At 49.7% G+C, this 18155-nt stretch overlaps 2 protein-coding genes across 6 annotated transcripts; both read left to right on the forward strand.

The window, feature by feature from the left end:
- Positions 1 to 53: 53 nt before the first annotated feature.
- CAPZA1 (capping actin protein of muscle Z-line subunit alpha 1) lies at positions 54 to 10303 on the forward strand. Its single transcript, XM_058819288.1, has 10 exons — positions 54 to 141; positions 3411 to 3474; positions 3730 to 3781; positions 4590 to 4653; positions 5991 to 6197; positions 6587 to 6666; positions 7102 to 7180; positions 7670 to 7741; positions 8330 to 8392; positions 8984 to 10303. The coding sequence occupies exons 1-10, from the start codon at positions 103 to 105 to the stop codon at positions 9122 to 9124; spliced, it is 861 nt and encodes a 286-aa protein (XP_058675271.1). The 5' UTR covers positions 54 to 102; the 3' UTR covers positions 9125 to 10303.
- A 1145-nt stretch (positions 10304 to 11448) lies between these two features.
- On the forward strand, positions 11449 to 18072 carry MOV10 (Mov10 RISC complex RNA helicase). 5 transcript variants are annotated; one of them, XM_058819458.1, is made up of 22 exons: positions 11449 to 11651; positions 12378 to 12471; positions 12567 to 12700; positions 12783 to 13021; positions 13102 to 13342; positions 13530 to 13652; positions 13741 to 13894; positions 13983 to 14137; positions 14258 to 14434; positions 14522 to 14669; positions 14760 to 14921; positions 15016 to 15119; positions 15351 to 15448; positions 15544 to 15663; positions 15752 to 15854; positions 16055 to 16178; positions 16258 to 16449; positions 16594 to 16668; positions 16780 to 16905; positions 17073 to 17161; positions 17418 to 17436; positions 17593 to 18072. In XM_058819458.1, exons 1-22 carry the CDS (start codon positions 11518 to 11520, stop codon positions 17851 to 17853), a joined length of 3072 nt encoding a protein of 1023 aa, XP_058675441.1. In that variant the 5' UTR covers positions 11449 to 11517; the 3' UTR covers positions 17854 to 18072. The 5 variants fall into 5 exon arrangements, with proteins under 5 accessions (XP_058675441.1, XP_058675442.1, XP_058675440.1 ...); XM_058819459.1 differs by having other exon boundaries at positions 17315 to 17436; positions 17593 to 17820; XM_058819457.1 differs by having other exon boundaries at positions 15016 to 15448; positions 17315 to 17436; positions 17534 to 17835.
- The last annotated feature ends 83 nt before the right edge of the window (positions 18073 to 18155 follow it).

Below are 18155 nucleotides of genomic sequence, written 5' to 3' on the forward strand. Positions count from 1 at the left end.
CGCGGCGTCTGCCCGCAGTTAAGATGGCGCGGCCAGCGCGTTCGGTCCGCCGCCCAGCGCTCCCGGCATGCACTGTACGGGGCCGGGCACACAGCTGCCAAGATGGCGGACCTGGAGGAGCGGGTGTCGGATGAGGAGAAGGTAAAGGGAGGGGGTGGCCCTCTCTCCGCCGTGGGTCTGTGCCGCTGCCCCCGGGAGGGCACTGGCTGGGGAGCGGCGGGCGAGCTCGCCTGGTGCCGGTGTGCCGGCCTGCGAGTGCTTCGGGGTGGGCGGGCTCCCGAGACCACCGGGCCGCCGCCGCCCGGCTGAAGCACCGGCTGTTCCTTACCAGTACTTTGCCTTCCGAATTCCTCATTGCCTTCCCATTTCCTCATTGCCTTTCGAGTTCCTTATTGCCTCGGTGCAGCTGATGGGTCTCGGCCAGTCGTTTTGCATGAAAATGGATATAGTCTCAACCTAAACCAGGGGAGGTGTAGGTTGGACATCAGGCGGAGCTTCTTAACAGAAAGGGCAATTAGACATTGGAAGGGGTTGCCCAGGGAGGTGGTGGAGTCCCTATCCCTAATCAAGGAAGGACTGGACGTGGCACCCAGTGCTCTGATCTTGTTGACAGCGTGGGAGACAGTCACAGCTGGATCGCTTGGTGATCTTGAAGGTTTTTCCCAACCAAAATAATTTTGTGAAAATGTGTTTTCTATGCTGGTTTTCCCAAATCAGCAAAGTAACCAGCGTGTCTGTAAGGTGCTTTGCAATCTCTTCACTTCCTAAACAACCTCTGAGTGTGCTGTTGCATTTTTTGCTCAGCCCAGAACTGCAATGTAGATCCTGAGAATTAAGCTGGATGAAAAGGCCTCAGTCAGAGTAAATAGAGCCATAATTATTTTAGGAAAGGGGGAAATGAGCAGTTTCTTCTTCTTGTGTACGAATGTGGAGAAAGTTACATACTGCAAGTTCTCCGCTTGGTAATACACTGTTGTCTGCACACAGTAGTCTAAAAATGCACTGTTACTCTTCCTTACATCATAGAAGTGTTACACTTATTACTTGCTTCATTTCTTAACATTCTGGAGGAGTTGTTCAGGCTCATGGATCTTCAAGGGTCCTACAAGTCCGGCTGTTGCTTTCATTTTTCCTTTAAACTGTAATTTCAGCTTCATTTCAGTGACATCATCTGTGAAACAAGCAGGGCTTTAGAGGTGCAGTTCATCTGTTAGTATTTTAGGTGATGTTGTTTGAAATAAGTATTCCAGAGCAGAATTGATATAGGCCTTTAGAACATTCAATTTCAACTAACTCTATGCCTCACACAGGCAGAGAAGGATAACCTCAAGGGAGGATCTGAAAGAGAAACATGCAGCAAGGATTTTCTGTAGCATGTGACTATTCAGATGAGACGAGAACTTTATATATGTTAATTTTTTAAGTTTGAGTTTACCGGTACTTTAAAGTAAAGGAAAAACCCAAAAACGTCAGTTGAGCAACAAAATTAATTCCTTCCATCCTCCAAGCTTTACTCCTTTATTCTCTTTGGGCATATTTTAGGTAAGAGATTAATTTCTCAGACAGGCTGGGAAAGCTGGGAGTGTCCAGTCTGGAGAAGAGAACACTCCAGGGAGATTTTAGATCCCCTTCCAGCACTTAAAGGGGCTCCAAGAGAGCTGGGGAGGGACTGGGGACAAGGCCTGGAGTGACAGGGGGGACAGGACACAGGGAATGGCTCCCACTGCCAGAGGGCAGGGATGGGTGGGAGATGGGGAATTAGGAATTGTTCCCTGGCAGGGTGGGCAGGCCCTGGATCCCTGGCAGTGCCCAGGGCCAGGCTGGACAGGGCTGGGAGCACCAGGGACAGTGGGAGGTGTCCCAGCCATGGCAGGGGGGACACTGGAGGAGCTTTAAGGTCCCTTCCAACCCAACCAGTCTGTGATTCCGTGATTTTCTTGTAAGTTCCTCTGAAATCTCCCGTTTTGCTCAAGCTCATTCTGCTGCTGTTTTGCCAGTTTAAACTAACGGCTGAGCAGCTTCCCTTCCCCTCAGACACTTTCCCCATTTTAGAAGCAGGAAGTTGATGCTGCAGAGCTGAAATGACACCTGAAATGGCCCCGGGGGCCAGGAAATGGGGCAGATTGCAGAAAGTCCTATTTTGGTGTTTCTGCAGAGGAGCATCCTGACACCGCCCTCCAATCAACCCGCTCCGAAAACCAACAACCGTTCAAGTGCTTGACATTTCAAATTAATCTCTCCCCACCCTGTTTCCTGCACTCCTGATTTCAATAGTTTGACCGAAGTGTTTTCTATTTTATTGATCAACTACACAAGATACTGTCTTTTTAATGTTTTCTTTGTATTGTGTAATTTCTTCAGGCACAAATAATATATATCTGTTTTTCAAAATCATTGCTAATTTGGAAGACAGTCTATTTTTATCTGAAGCTCAGTCCAGTTAAGGCAGAGTTGTTACTTGATCCTGTTGGAATAAGGCAATTAGCTTTTGTTTGGAAAGGTATTTATTTCTTTTCGTGGCTTGCTTAAAATAATTATGTGACAAACAATACAAACAATTTCTAATTAAAACAGAGAAGACTGTTGAGAGAAGTGAGTTATTTCCAGCTCTGGTGATAACTCAGGTGAAGCAGTTACATATATAAACACAATTCTTTGTTTTGCTGCTCAGAATGAAAAGTAGAAAATAGAGTTCTAATGAACAATTCTTTAGTCACTTTCAGTAAATGTCTTGTTAGACCAGAGAGGCTCATTGGTCAGCTTTGTTAGCTGGAAATGTTAGCTGTCAGAGGAAATGGGACGTTTTTATTACTCTAAGGGAGAGGTTTAATTTTGTGGCATTTCCTTTTTCATTTCTTCCAAGATCTTTCTATTCCCTTTGGTCCTGCAAAAGCTATAAAAGGTTTTATAATGAAAACCATAAACTCTTACCAATTCCAACAGAACCAATACTTGGACCACCTAAATTCTAACTGTGCAAGACATGTATATTGGATTTCGGAACACATTGCAGTTTTATTACACTTTTAGAAGAGACAGGGTTTTTCTCTTCCAGATTCGGAGTTTCTGGACATTGAAATTTGGCTTTCTCAGTTATTAATGCCTTCCTTCATCATCACGTGCCTCCATAGAAACCCAGAATGGTTTGGGTTGAATGAAAGGGACCTTGAAGATCATCCAGTTCCACCCCTTGCCCACTTTCCACTAGACCAGGTTGCTCCAAGCCCTGTCCAGCCTTGCTTTAATCAGTCTTACAAGACTATTTCTACCTTGACAATGCATGCCTAGATTTCTCCCTAAATCTGCCACCTTCTGTCCCTTCAGAGGTGGTTTTGTTGGTGAATTGCTTCAATATGTGTGAACTCAGTAAGTTATCTTTTGTATTTAATTACTTTTCTACTTCATTGTAGGTGCGTATAGCTGCAAAATTCATCACTCATGCTCCCCCTGGAGAGTTCAATGAAGTATTCAATGGTAAGCAATTAAGGAAAAAATGATCTGTGGTGTTTTCTTCATGTTTTATCTATTATAAGAATCTAAGGCTGTGTCACACCATACTGCTTTTAAGGTTAAGTGGCCTGGGAAAGCATGCAGTTCTTCTGGACTATTTCTGCCTAATGAAATTATTTCATCTTTTAATGTTTGCACGTGTACAGTTGAAAATAAAGTGCGTAAAGAGAAGCATTTGATAAAAAATCCAATAACACACCTGGACCCTTTCTTCTCCAGATGTCCGGTTATTGCTTAACAATGACAATCTTCTCAGGGAAGGAGCAGCACAGTAAGTACTGAGATTCCAGACACAAGTCAAATTACCATCAGAGATCCTTCTGTTTTCTTATACCCATCATTCTGTGACAAAGAAAACCATTTGCTGCATTCAGAGCAATCTTATGTAATTCCTTAGCCCACCTAACAAAATACATAATGAAAGGTGTGGATGATTCTTTTTAAAAGCCCTAGATGGGAATTTGTGCTTATAAAACTGACAGGAAGGCATGCTGCCAGAAAGTTTAACTCTGCAGCAGCAGCAATGTCTGATCATGTTGAATCATCTGATTTATAAAGTTAGTGAAGCCTGAAATACTGATTAATCCATAGCCTAAGTTTAGAAAAGGAACTGCCCTCAATAAAAATTTGTTGTTTACTTCCACAGCTTCATCAGAAGGTGCTTAAAGATTACACATACAGGCTTTTTGATGCTAAGATATATTTCAAGCTAGGTGACATGTCAGTCAGCAAGTCTTTGCATAAGAAAATTGTTGTAAATATTCGTCTACTCATTTATTTACCTTGCTGCTGTCTAAATTGTAGCTGGGGTGTTCCTGTTTTGCCTTGGCTTGCTCACATTTCCGCAGGCTATCTCCTGTTCTACTTTTGAACTCTGTATTTTCCTGGCCATCCCTAGACAAACATGCTTTTAGACCTGGGGTTTATAGCTATCTACAGTGAAAGGTATTGGAAAATCCTTTAACAGTGCTTGTGTGTATTGTTTGCCCAATTAAGTTGATGTTTGCTGCAATATAATCCTTGAGTCAGAATAAATGTGCACGTGCAGCTAAAGTTCATGTTCCTTTGGTGTTCCACAGTGCATTTGCACAGTACAACATGGATCAGTTCACCCCAGTGAAGATAGAAGGGTACGAGGATCAGGTAAGAGGAAACTTTGTACACTCCAGGTTGTATTTCTGCACTCTGAAAAAGCAATAAAAATGTTGTTTCATTAGGATGTTGGCTCACAAGCCAACATCACCATCAGCTGACTCACTCGTTCTGCTCACAAGGTACCACTCCTCCTCCTTCCCCCACATATCAATATGACAAACTTACTTTGATAAGAACAAAGCATAACCAAATATTCTCTTTAAGTTCTGTGTTGTACTACTTAGCAAATCCAATTCTTTGTTCCTTAAAGCTCCACGCTGAAGTCACTGGAATTTTACTTAAGAGTATGAGTGATTAAAGATTACTGTCTATTTAAAGCTCACTTAAAAATCCTTATGTTGCTACTTGCTTGCAGTTCCTACTGACAATTGATAATAGATTCTTAATAGTTTGTTTGATTTATTTTCTGCAATCTTAATCCATTCCCAGCTACCCTAAAAAACAAACTTATCTTTATTTATACCAAATCATTGATTTGGTATAGTGATTATACCTAATACTATCCAGTCTATGCCAGCAAAACAAGTTATTTCAGGGTTTTTTTAATTCTTTTTTTTTAGAACAAACAGCAAGTCGTAGAGAAGCCAGAAAGCTGCCTGACCATCTGCTCTGTTCTCTGAGTCAAGCTCTGACCCAGCTTTTCTAGTGTCCTAGATATGTTTATGGGAGTATGGGAGGCATATATTAAGGGGACTGTTCATTGAAATAGCTTTGATGAGAAAGTTACAGTACAACTTGCAAAAAACTAAAAAAAAAAAAAAAAACAAAAACCCACCCCAATAAAATCAATATCTGGGAAACCAGAGAATTAAGGTGAAAAAGAAAAAAGAAGAGAATGTGCAAGGCTGCTTTGTGGTCTGCTTTAGTTGGTATATTTTAGAAGTAGTCACATCTATGTACCCTTCTTGCCTAGAAGTAGAGCTATTGCAAAGCATGGAGCATGGCAATAAATGGTAGATTTCAGAGTAAAAGTCTCTGTTTCCTTTAGAAACGAAGAAGGAATACAGCTAAAATAACTTTAAAGGCAAAGCAACCTGCTTCTATTGTAAGGATACCCAATTTTAAGCCGAATATATACGTTATTGTAGTTCAGTCTTTTCTGGGACAGAAATCTAAGTGCAGTATTACTGTGGAGAGCAGAGTTACCTTTAGGCTCACAACAACTACTAATTTAAATTATTAATATCATAAAATCTTGATTTTCCTGTGTGACCTTATAGCTCAATGAAAGTACCTAATGTAACACTAATACGCAAGTAGGGAAAAATGCAAAATAATACATCTATATCAGCCTAAATGTATCATCATTTCAACTTCTGTTCCAGGTCTTAATCACAGAACATGGTGATCTGGGCAATGGCAGATTTTTAGACCCAAGAAACAAGCTTTCTTTTAAGTTTGACCACTTAAGGAAAGAAGCAAGTGATCCCCAGCCCGAGGACACAGAATCGGCTTTAAAACAATGGAGAGATGCCTGTGACAGTGCATTGAGAGCCTACGTCAAAGATCATTACCCCAATGGCTTCTGCACTGTTGAGTATCCATCTTGTTTCCCTGAAAGTGTATTGCTCTGAGTCACTCAGTCCCAGAGCAGACTGTGCTGGGCAGAGCTGTTGGAATTCTCCATCCTCACTAGCATTTTGGCTAACTTTGGAATGACATTTCCAAAGAGGGTGCAGCTATCTTGGCATGCACACAGAGGTAAAGGTGAATTAGACCTTTTTCATAGGCATGACTGCCAAGCACCTTCACACCTACCCATAATAAGATACCTGCCAGGGGAGGTGTTGGACAATGTAACTCGTGGTGCATGTTCCCAGTGAGGTACTGCCACAGCAGCCTGCACCCTGCTGCCAAGAACAGAGACTAAAAATGGCTTTCCTTAGCTCTTGGGCCTTTTTAACTCTTTTTCTAAATACAGGTTTATGGTAAATCTATAGATGGACAGCAGACAATTATTGCCTGTATTGAGAGCCACCAGTTTCAGCCCAAAAACTTCTGGTAAGACTATTTCAACATAGTGTGTTTTCTTCCTTTGCCTGGTTCCTCAAACCAACCCATCCTCTAGCTCTGACACAGTCTGAAGGACAGGGAGTTTTGGACTTCCCAAGAAGTTCTTTTCCTTCTATAGTGTGTTTTCCTTGCAGCCCCCTTGGCACTTAGCAAAACTCTTCCTGTGACCTCTCCAGAGGAAAAGGCATTATCAGAGCTGGATAGATACTCCTTTACATCTCTGGATGTACAATCTCTTCTTTGTACTGAAGCTGCATTGTATTCAGCTGGGCTGCAGAAATTTAACTCCATGCCATCTAAAGCACTAAATCCCATGTGGTATTGGTGATAAGACAAGATCAGAAACAACTTGGTCATTAATTTCATTCTTTTTGCTGTTAGAGCTTCTTGGAAATAGTTTTTTCATGCTTTGATTGCTTCTAGGAATGGGCGTTGGAGATCAGAATGGAAGTTTACCATCACACCACCAACAGCTCAAGTGGCTGCAGTGCTCAAAATCCAGGTGAGTTATTTTTCCTAGCAGTAACAGGAGGAGGTGCATTGTGCTTGTCTTACACAAATGCATTTGTCCCAGAGTGAGGTGCTGAAATGCAGCAGAGATGTCCTTCTCAAGTCAGGATGTTATTAAATAAACAATTCAAGAAAGTAATTCTTAAATCTAGTATTCTAGTACTAGTTTCAGATCTGGTCTGTGGTTTATTATGTGGCATTACCCTATAGACCTCTACTTTGCTTCACTTTACAGGGCTAAAATCTCTACCTTGAGTCTTTTATAATTGCTCTTAGCTCTAGGCATTTACTGATTAACATAATCTTGAACAGTCTTGACAAAGAATGAAACCTTTTAGAAAATCCATCCTGCTTTTAGTCCACATGTAAGCAGAGAAGACTGACACAATGCTCTGTTGTGCCATTTTAGTAGCATTTGGGGGACTCAGGAATTCTGGAGGGAGTGGTCATAATAAAACCTGCATTGTGTCTTTTTGTCCAGGTCCATTACTATGAAGATGGCAATGTCCAGTTGGTTAGTCACAAAGACATTCAGGACTCTGTACAGGTGTCAGTAAGTATGCTAAAAGATCTTTATGATAAGCAACTGTTTTCACTCCTTTAACAGCTCACGAAGCATGCTGCTATGACTGCATTCTCTTGACTTTAAAGTAATTTTTGAGTGAACAGTCACTGTGGTGTTTACAGTCAGGTAGGAATCCCAGATTCCCAACTGCTTAAAATTCAGTCTTATTAGAAAGTCTCTATTGGAAAGCTTCTCTTAGTAGTTAGGGTTAAAAAGGACAGAATATGCTTTTCTATCTCTGTCCAAGGGAAAGAAACAGTAAGAGACATATGCTAAGGGAAATTAAGAATTCCTCTAGTTTGGTAGAGGGAGCAACAGCTGCAAAGTGACTCATTTTACTATGAAGGTCCACTTCCTTTTTGCTCACTAGGGTGCAGCTCTGTTCCAGTTTGGAGCACAAGCTCTACCTAGTGTGTAGTAAGTGAAAGGAACCCAGCTACAACCACAAGGCACAAGCTGATGATGTTACCTACTTTATCTATACTCAGCCTATCATTTGAGAATAAATCTATTGTGTAGCTTATGTAAGTTTTGTAAGTTGCTCTTAAACATGCAATTTTTTTTTTCCCTTTGTAGAGTGATGTCCAAACTGCTAAGGAATTTATTAAGATCATAGAAAATGCAGAAAACGAGTACCAGGTAAGATCAGTGGTAGTTACATAAAACAGAATCATATCAGTCTCCATTTGCAGTTAATAGAAACATGGAAAAGTGACCTCTCGTTCTGTTCCTAGCTGAATCTGGTATTGCCTGTAAGAATTGCTTAGAAAAGGGTAGCAGTATTTGTTTAAAAAATATAGTTACAAAGCTGTAAAGTTACAAAGGTGTGTTGTAATTAAGTATCAGGTTTACTGTACAGTTTTTTTAAAGGGTTACAAATGATTCTTGGAACAAGCATGGGAGGGAGGAGTGGGTGAGTCAATGTATTTTCCTCTGTGACAGTTAAAAATTCCAAGGAGGAAACTTGTGCAACAGCTTTTGCATTGTCCCAGCCTCTGTGCCAAGAGACTGGAAAGAGATAAGTCAGTGAAAGACCTAAGGAGATGCTGCTACATTACAGGGAAGGTGAATAAAAAGCCTTTGACTTGCACACACACTGATAACTGCCTTATTAATTTAGTTAATAGTGGGCCTTACACCTTACAGAAAGGAGTTTGTGGCTTTAACACTAAGTTGAGCGTTCTCATAGTGTTTTATGTGTGCCCTCACCAAATGTGCTTGCCCTTGCAGACAGCAATCAGTGAAAACTACCAGACTATGTCAGACACCACTTTCAAAGCCTTACGCCGGCAGCTGCCCGTCACCCGCACCAAGATTGACTGGAACAAAATCCTCAGCTACAAGATTGGCAAAGAAATGCAGAATGCTTAATGCAGAAACAAGGAGGTGTATGAAACAGTCGTGTGCAAAAAAACAAATACGGTCCTATGCCAAGTAGATGGTTTTTAAACCAGAGCAGCATTTTTAGGGCTTTCAAAGTTACCAGGTTTTCTAGCCTGAGAGGGAACTGTGGAACAAATAGTTGTCTTTGTGTTTTGTGTTTCCTGCCACATAAACTTCCTGTTGTAGCTGCATTTAATAGGTCATTTAAATTCAGCCATTCATGGCTCAGAAGTATAGCTGTTTTCAGTCACTGGCTGGAAAACTTCCTAGCTGGAAAAGCCCTATTATTACCCCAGGAGAGGGTAAGGAGCGCTCCCTTCACCTGTATCCAGCACTCCAGGTATCCAGTAAGTTTGTCAAACCTGCCAAGAGCTCACGGCGCTGCAAGACACAGTAAGTGCAAGACAGTGAGTCCTCGTGTATCCTTATTCCCAGCCTCCACAAAGCAGATGCCTGCAGGCTTAGATTTTGCTGTAGAAAATGAGTTTACAGGATCCTTTACAGAATTCCCTACTGACCCAGCTCTTCCGGGGACGTAACTTTTTTTTAATCTGAAGATTTGAGCCATGTTCCCTAAAAGTGAACATTTTTCTTCTCCCCTTTCTCGTGTACGTACGGTTACCAGACATCTGCATTTTTACAGAACTACAAGATGAGTCACTGCTGATCCACAAGGGCTGGATGGTGATTAAAAATGCAAATGTCTACAAAATAATAGGTATGTTGTGCTTTAATGCTTTGTGGCAGGTTCATAGATTTGTATTGCAGGTGTATGGATGGATTGTGTACAAAATGAATAAACTTGCACCAAAGTGAAAGAAAAAATCCTTTCCATTTGTCTCACTTGTGGACAGTTTGTTGTCATGCTTAGAGGGGATTTTGGAATTAATCTCTTCTACGTGCTTGCTCTGCATTATTATTTTCCCCCTCTAACATCAAACCTAGCAGTCATAACAGTTTCTCTGAAGGGGAGGATGAAGAGATAGACATACGCCTTTCTCAGATCTGGGAACACAGATTCACTACAAAGTGAACCTCCTTTGGTGAACTCCCTTTGCTTTGTTTGCACTTGGTTATCACTGGGCGCCTTGCAGGTTCTGGTTTTTAAACTGGCTCATGTCTTCTTGTTTTTAAATACACAAAGGAAAAAGGGTTGGGAAGAGAGGGGTGGGGTTGCCTGTGCATTACGCTTCAGGTTTTCCACAGTAACACCGCAAAATAAGTGCTTATCCTTTGTGAGTTTTAACTAATTAAAATATATTTGTATTTGCTGCTGAGACTGACAATTCATCCCTCAGGCATCCTCTGTATCAACTAGTCTAGTGCAAATACACCAGTCTTTGTTTAAAGCCATTTGTGTCTGTTCTTTCATGGTCTCATTCCTTTTAATTCCTGAAGTCTAGGAAATGGCATTACCATCCCGGAAAGTGTTCAAAAATGTGAATGTGGTACTTGAGGACCTGCTTTAGTGGTGATCACAGTGGTAGTGCTGGGTTGATGGTTGGACTTTAATGATCTCAAAGGTCTTTTCCAATCTTAACAGTTCCATGACTAAGGCAGGGATGGTATCAGTCCAAATGCCCTGGTACACAGACATGGGAACTGGAGGGCTGAGCTTCCAAACTAAAATAGAAACCATCACAGAGCTTTATTGCGGCTCCTCACCCTGGGAAAAAGGCAGCAAGGAGGTCATTCCACTCACTCTCAGAGTCTTACTTTAGCCTACTTCAGACACTCCTGGTTGTATCCTACACATCCGGTTTGTATCCTGGTTGTATCCTAAAAGCTGGGCTTTTCGGAGGGTTTGCGCAGCTCTGCAGGAGCTGCTCACGGGCAGTTTAAGCGGCTCCTGCCTGCGCAGCACCCAGGGGAGATGGCAGGTTGTGCGGGCCTCAGGTGCTGTGGGCTGCGGCCCCGGACCATCCAGGAAATCGCTGCGGCAATTCCAAGAATGTGAAGCCGAAGCAGGGCGCAAGATAAGGTTCTGCACACAACACAGCTTTTATCTGCCTCAAGGCTAGGCTCCTGCTCCTTGGGCACGCTGGGAGTAGTTCACCGCCAGTGCTCCAGCCTTAGGAGCGTTTCTATCTCTCTGTCCTTCTCCAAATCTTTCGCTAATCACCCTGCAGCCTGCCGGGTGCCGCGCCTGCCTCGGGCCATTCTCCCCCCGGCTGCTGCCCCGGGCTGTCCCCTGCCAGCCCCGATCCGCCCCAGCCGGGCGGGCCCGCGGCCCCACGGCCTCTTTCGCTTTCGTTTCTCCGTGCGCGACCCGCCCTGGCTCAGCCCAGCCCAGCCCAGCCCAGCCCGGCTTAACCGGGCACTCCTGGACGCGGCACCGGCTCGGCTCGGCTCGGCTCGGCTCGGCTCGGCTCGGCTCGACCATGCCGCGGTTCAGCGTGGCGGAGGCCAGTCTCTGGGGGTGTCAATTCGTGCAGTTCCTGCAGGACACGGGCCGGGAGCAGACGAGCCTGCGGGAAACGCTGCGGACCATCTACAACCAGGAGTTCCGCGGCAGGTGAGAGCCCTCGGCCAGACCCGGGCGACATCACCTGGAACAGACCCGGGCCAGCATCTCCCAAACCCCGGGCCAGCATCCCCAGTGCCTGGCCGGCGTCACTGGTCCCCAGCAGCATCACTGGGGTCCCCAAGCTCACCTGTCTCACCAAAGCCCTGCTGGGGTGATCCCCAGCTCCATGGGCCCCCAGCAGCTGCCTGGGGATGGCCTTGGACACCCACTGCCCACCACACTCCCCACCTCACCCTGCTGACACCAATCACACTGGCCCTTGTGCAATGTCACCACTGTTAATCATTGGCAAAGCCAGGGCTCGGTGCACCGGTGGGACTGCGAGGAGGTACCTGGGGAGTCATCGCTGCTGGGAGCACAGTGGCTGTGCCTTAGCAGAGCCACCACCTGTGCCAGCTCAGCTCCACAGCACTGGCATGGGCAGGGGCTGCGTGGCTGTCAGGACCAGGCAGTGATGCAGTGGGACAGCTGGAATGGCTGTGGCATAGCTGGGACAGCAATAGCACAGCTGGAGCAGCCAGCAGGGATGTAAGATTTGCACAGGCCAGTGGGAAGCCTTTCTTCCTCTGCTGGAGCAGAGGGCACCTGCTGAGAGCCCCCTCACTGCAGCCTCAGTGTCCTGCTTCATCTTCCCACTTGCCTCACCCCAGCTGCCTGTGCCCGTGGCCGCTGAGTCACACTCTCCCACACAAACCCTCTCCCTTGTCTCCGCAGGACTGAGGCAAGGACGCCCAATTTTTCCTGCATGTTGTTTGCGCTGAGGACAACCCACCAGGTTCAGGTGCGCGGAGATCTGGTGAAATTCAAGGTGAGTTTGTGCTGGGGCAGTGCCCACTAGGACTGGCCCCTCAGGAGCCCCCTGCAGAGTCCCAGGGCCACGCTGATTCCGGCTGCTCCTTGCAGGTGAAGAGACATGTGGTGGTGGCAGACCAGTACCGGCGACCCAGGAGCAATGCACAGACATCCGTGGCCACGTCTGCCTCAGGACAGCAGCTCAGCTCCACTCCACAAATGCCCCAGCGCTATGCCAAGCAGTGGTATGACCAGCAGCACCCCACCTTGGCACATCCCTTGGATCCCCCAGCCCGGCTGCGAAAGCCTGACCCTCCCTCCCCACAGGGCTGAGCTCATTCGTGGGAAGCACGGGGTGGAGATCACCTCAGACTATGACCAGGGCAACGGGAATATTCGCTTCCCGGTGGTGCCGGGCGAGCCGCGGACAGTCGCTGTCCTGGTGCAGAACCGTGGCACAGAGGTGGTGACACTGCAGCGGTTCCAGGCACAGCAGCAGGCACGGGAGCTCTCCTTCACCGATGAGCAAGGGGCAGTGCAGGGCCAGTCCCTGCTGCTACACCCAGGTAGGGTCCATCCCGTCCCCTGCCCCGTGCCCTGCCCCACACGCAGGATGCAGGACCCAGCCTCACCCTTCACCCCGCAGGTGGGATGTACCCCATCCAGGCGCGGTGCCTCACCACCTGCAATGGGCACTTCAGTGCTGTGGTGTCCTTCGAGTTCACCAAGGAGCCAGACGTGTCCTTCAGCATCTCCCGCTACGTCGCTGCCATTGCTGAGAGCCAGCTGGCCAAGGACCTGGGGCCCTCAGCACCTTTCCAGCCCTACGAGGCCAGCCTCCAGCGCCATGTCACAGTCATCACCGAGGATGGCATCCCCCCTGACAGGTATGTGATGAGCTCACCTGCTGCCACCCTGAGCAGAGAGGCCCAGCCTGTTCTCCAGCCAGGACAAGGTTCAGCTCCTTGACTGCCTGGCACCACAGGACAGTGCTTCAACCCTGCTCCATGGCTGGTGACAGTGGGGCTGGGGACACCACGTAGTCCCTGAGGCACTACTGTCCCCTCCACCCAGCTCCCTGAAAAACGAACTGGAGCGGGAAATCCCTCTGGGCACCTACCAGTACCCAAAGAGCCTCAAGGACACGATCTTGCTCGGACCCAACACCAGTGCCAGCTCCAGCTGGGCTGCCATGCGGTGAGTGCCAAGGGCTGAGAGCAATGCTGAGGTGCTCCTTGAGTGCCAAGCTGTCCCTGGGACACAATGACATTGCTGCTGTCCTCAGCTCGCTGCTGGAAGCACCTCTGCAGGCTGAGAACTACTACCAGAAATTCCAGCTGCTGCTGCACCTGGAGGAAATTCAGATGGAGGTGGACATCCGTCGCTACGACATGCAGGACGTGACCATGGTGCAGGAGAGGGCACTGCTGGTTCTCGATGTGCGTAGGGGGCTGAGAGACAGGAGGGGTGCTGGCACAACACTGGCACTCCCAGAGTGCCTGGCATCACACTGGCCCTTTGGCACAGGTGCCTGGCGTGGCCGAGAACCGCCCATCCCTGCTGAGAGGGGACCACCTGTTTGCCCACCTGAGCAGCGAGCGGGACCACTCCCCACTCGTCCGCTACAAGGGCTACGTGCACAGCGTGGAGCTGGACAGGGTCAGGCTGGGCTTCTCCTCCAAGTGAGTGATGTGTGGTCCCAGGAGCCTTTCTCAGAGATGCCAAAGGCCAAGAGTGGGTTGGAAAGGGCCAGGAGGGCATGGGAGAGTGCCCCGTGTCCTGTTCACACCATTCCTTCCCAGGCTGCAGAAGAAGTTTGTGAAGAATCTGAAGTTCGATGTGACCTTCACCTTCAGCCGGCTGCCACTGCAGGTGCAGCACCGGGCTGTAGTGCTGGCCGTGCGCCCAGGCTTGTCCAGCCTCCTGTTCCCCTCCGCCTCCTGCCACAAGTCCCTCTTCTCAGGGCCCTTCCAGCCGCGGTGAGTCCCAGTTCTGCGGGTGGAGGCTCTGAGGGCCGAGGGGATGGAGGCCATGGGGCTCGGGCAGCGCAGCCTCTGCTCCCACAGGTGGTTTAACCGCAAGCTGGAGACCAACGAGGAGCAGTGCAAAGCTGTGACCCACATCGTGACGGGGGTGTCCCGGCCAGCCCCATACCTCATCTTTGGCCCCCCTGGCACTGGCAAGACGGTCACTGTGGTGGAGGCCATCAAGCAGGTGGGTGGCCGGTGCCCAAATCCAGCCCTGAGCATTGCTGCCCATTATCATCCATGGGGCTCAATGCTGTCACCTCCTCTTCCCACCCAGGTGTGGACATGCTTCAAGGATGCCCATATCTTGGCCTGTGCCCCCTCCAACAGTGCTGCAGACCTGCTGTGCCAGTGCATCATCAAGGACATTGCCCCTCAGAATGTCTACAGGCTCATTGCCAGCTCCAGGAGCTACAGGGAAGTGCCCACTGATATCAGGGTAGGTCCCTGCCCCTCCACCCTGAAATCCTGACAGCACATCTGGGCTGGCATCCCCCAGGATAATGGGACCTCACCAAATGCCTGTGCTCCAGCCCTGCTGCAACTGGGATGATGAGCAGAGCAGCTACGTGTACCCAAGCAAGGAGAGACTGAGCCACTACCGGATTATCATCACCACACTGGTGACAGCAGGAAGGTCAGAGGAGCTGGGATTGTCCCCAGCATCCGTGGCAGGTGGACCCAGGGCTGCCTTGCAGCCAGGCTGTGGAAGCGGACCCTCTGGGACTCAGCTGGGAGGGGTTGGAGGAGGGCAGGCAGCAGCAGGGACATCCCTTCTCTGTGGGAGGATGAGGGTGAAGGGTAGGAGGGGAAGGATGGCCAGGTGGGGCAGGATGCTGAGAACAGCCTCATTGCGTCTCTCCTCCAGGCTGGTGTCAGCCGGTTTCGCCCCTGGGTTTTTCTCGCACGTGTTCATCGACGAGTGTGGCCACGCGGTAGAGCCGGAGAGCGTCGTCGCCGTCGCGGGTGAGCAGTGCCCACCTGCTCTGCTGCCCCAAGGGCCAGCTTCTCTGCATGGCCTGGGGTCCTCCCGTTCCCCGCTGAGCTCTCCCTGTCCCCAGGGCTCCTGGCGCCCATGGATGAGGAGAACAACCCCAGTGGGGGGCAGCTGGTGCTGGCAGGAGACCCCAAGCAGCTGGGCCCCGTCCTGACCTCACCACTGGCAATCCAGTATGGTCTGGGTGAGTAGGGAGAGGAGTGGGAGTGCTGCCGGCACCCCACAGGGGCTGAGTGGCCTTGTGGGGAGCCACAGGATATCACTGGGCACAGGCACCTCGCTGCTGGAGAGGCTGATGCTGCACAACCCCTTGTACCAGAAGTCGAGTGGAGGATACAACCCACAGTTCATCACCAAGCTGCTCTGGAACTACAGGTGGGGACAGGGATAGTGCAGGAAGGGGTCGAGCCCGGCAGGGATTGGTGAGCATGGCGCTCCAGGATCTGTCGCCCAGAGCCTCAGAGTGCCCAGCTGGTGTGGGAGATGGGAGGGCACCTGCTCTCCTGGGTGCACGGTGCCCAAGAGGGCTCTGGACCCCCATGGCACCCACCCTGGCATGGTCCTGTCTCTCCCAGGTCCCACGAGGCCATTCTCAGGATCCCCAACGAGCTCTTCTATGACAACGAGCTGAAGGTGTGCAGGAGCAATGGGCTTGACATCCGGAATCTGTTTTGTACCTGGGAGGAGCTTCCCAAAAAAGTGAGGGGCGCAGGAGGGACGGACCCAGGGGGTTCCCCAAGGCACAGGCAGAGCAGAGCCAAATGTTCTCCATCCCTAGGGCTTCCCCATCATCTTCCATGGGGTTTGTGGGGAAGACCAGAGAGAGGCCAAGAGTCCCTCATTCTTCAACACGGCTGAAATTGAGGTCCTGGTCCACTACCTCAAGAGGCTGCTGCAGAGTCGGGGCAGGGGAAGCTGCCCCAGTGTGTCTCCCAAGGAGATCGGCATCATCTCTCCCTACAGGAAGCAGGTGAGGGACACAGCTCTGCAGACAGGGCAGGGGCAGAGCAGAGAGCTCCCTAGGGACAGGGAGCACTGGGATGGATGGGCTGGGACAGGGCTGGCACAAGGATGGCCCTGTGCAGGCTAGATTTCGCCACATGCCTCCACTCAGGTAGAGAAGATCCGGAAAGCCATCACCTGCCTGGACCCCGATCTGCAGGAGCTGCCGGACATCAGCCAGCTGAAGGTAGGTCCTGGGCATGGAGGAGAGAGGAGCACACTGTGCCACAGGAGGAAGGAGGCCTGACAGCCCCAGCCCAGGGGTGCTCCCGGCCCTCACCTGTTGTCCGTGCCCCAGGTGGGCTCTGTGGAAGAGTTCCAGGGCCAGGAGCGGCAGGTGATCCTCATCTCCACGGTGCGCAGCTGCAGCACGTACCTCCAGTTCGACCAGACCTTCAGGCTGGGCTTCCTCAAGAACCCCAAGGTACTGCCTAGCCCCCTCTCCCTTGGCATCCCCTCTGCCCTGTGGTTCTCACAGGCAGGTAGAGCTGCTATGGCTGCTCATGCCACCAGAGCTGCCTGCACCCGCTGGGGCTGCAGGGCCATGAGAGGTGTTGCAGCAGGTAACGCCCTCTTGCTTGTCCTCTTCAGAGGCTTAACGTGGCCATCACCCGGGCCAAGGCTCTGTTGATTGTGGTGGGTAATCCTACTGTGCTCAGCAAGGACCACCACTGGCTCAGGTGAGCTGCTCCTGTGCTCCTGGCCCCTGGCAGTGCTCACCAGCACCTGCCCTGTCCTGCTGCCAGCACGTGGTGCCAGGCCATGCCCACTGCCACGGAGCAGCAGGGCCGGTGCCACCTCGTGCCCATGCTCCACTCGCTCTGCACCTGCAGGTTCCTCAGGTACTGCAAGGAACAGGGGGGCTACACCGGATACCCCTTCGAGGAGGAGGGCACAGCTGAGGACAGACTCGCCAACGACCTGCAGGCACTGCAGCTCAGAGTTTAGCACCCAGGTGAGCAGAGCTGGCAGCATGGCCAGGGTAACAGCTGGGGCACTGGGAGGCTTCTCCTGCCCCAAATGCAGCAGGACTTAAATCAGTTTTTGCTTAGGCCTTGCCTGTCTCCATCTCAAAGTCAGGAGCCAGCTCTGCCATGAGGTTTCTCTGCAGGAAATGCGCCTGGGAAGGGAGGAGAAGCCCCATGAAGGTGCATCCCCCTCAGCCTGTCCCAAGCCTGCAGCAGCTCCTGCTTTTTCTGTCCCAGTCCCGGAGTGCTCCATGCATCCCTGTGGAGATGGGGCTGAACTCACGGGACCAGAAGGTGTTGCCAGCCTTTGCTGCCAGCCACGAAGCCCACACCAGCACCAGACTGGGACAACTCTCCATTTTAATAATTTTTTTACATGGCTGTGGCAAAACTACTCTCTGTGACTGGTCTCACCATTCAGTGAAAGGCTTAAGCCTGGAGGCTCTGGCCTCCAAAGAGCATCACTGGGTGCACAGGGGAGCTCACTGCTGCTGTGATGAGTGACTGGGGAAGGCAGGGACCTGGTCTGGGATGGGTTGGCTCAGCTCTCCTCTGGGCAGCTGCCTGGCCTGAGAGCTGGCATGGCCGTGCAGACACTCTATTTCCCTCGAATAAATGTTTAAAGAAAAGCAGTGTACTGCTGAGTCCTAGGTGGGCCTTGCTTACACAGACAGGGCTTCAGAGCAGCATCAGGCTCACTGCAGCC

The sequence above is a fragment of the Ammospiza caudacuta genome, chromosome 24 (assembly GCF_027887145.1).
Source record: "Ammospiza caudacuta isolate bAmmCau1 chromosome 24, bAmmCau1.pri, whole genome shotgun sequence".
In the NCBI taxonomy this organism is placed as follows: Eukaryota; Metazoa; Chordata; class Aves; order Passeriformes; family Passerellidae; genus Ammospiza; species Ammospiza caudacuta.

Bases quoted from the DNA above. Each gene is read 5' to 3' on its own strand.
- CAPZA1 (XM_058819288.1), top strand. From the start codon at position 103: ATGGCGGACCTGGAGGAGCGGGTGTCGGATGAGGAGAAG. The intron at 4,654-5,990 runs GTAAGAGGAAAC...CTTCTGTTCCAG, and splicing joins TAGAAGGGTACGAGGATCAG to GTCTTAATCACAGAACATGG. The intron at 6,198-6,586 runs GTTGAGTATCCA...TTCTAAATACAG, and splicing joins ACCCCAATGGCTTCTGCACT to GTTTATGGTAAATCTATAGA.
- MOV10 (XM_058819457.1), top strand. From the start codon at position 11,518: ATGCCGCGGTTCAGCGTGGCGGAGGCCAGTCTCTGGGGGTGTCAATTC. The intron at 15,855-16,054 runs GTGGGGACAGGG...TGTCTCTCCCAG, and splicing joins AAGCTGCTCTGGAACTACAG to GTCCCACGAGGCCATTCTCA. The intron at 17,162-17,314 runs GTGAGCTGCTCC...CTGCACCTGCAG, and splicing joins AAGGACCACCACTGGCTCAG to GTTCCTCAGGTACTGCAAGG.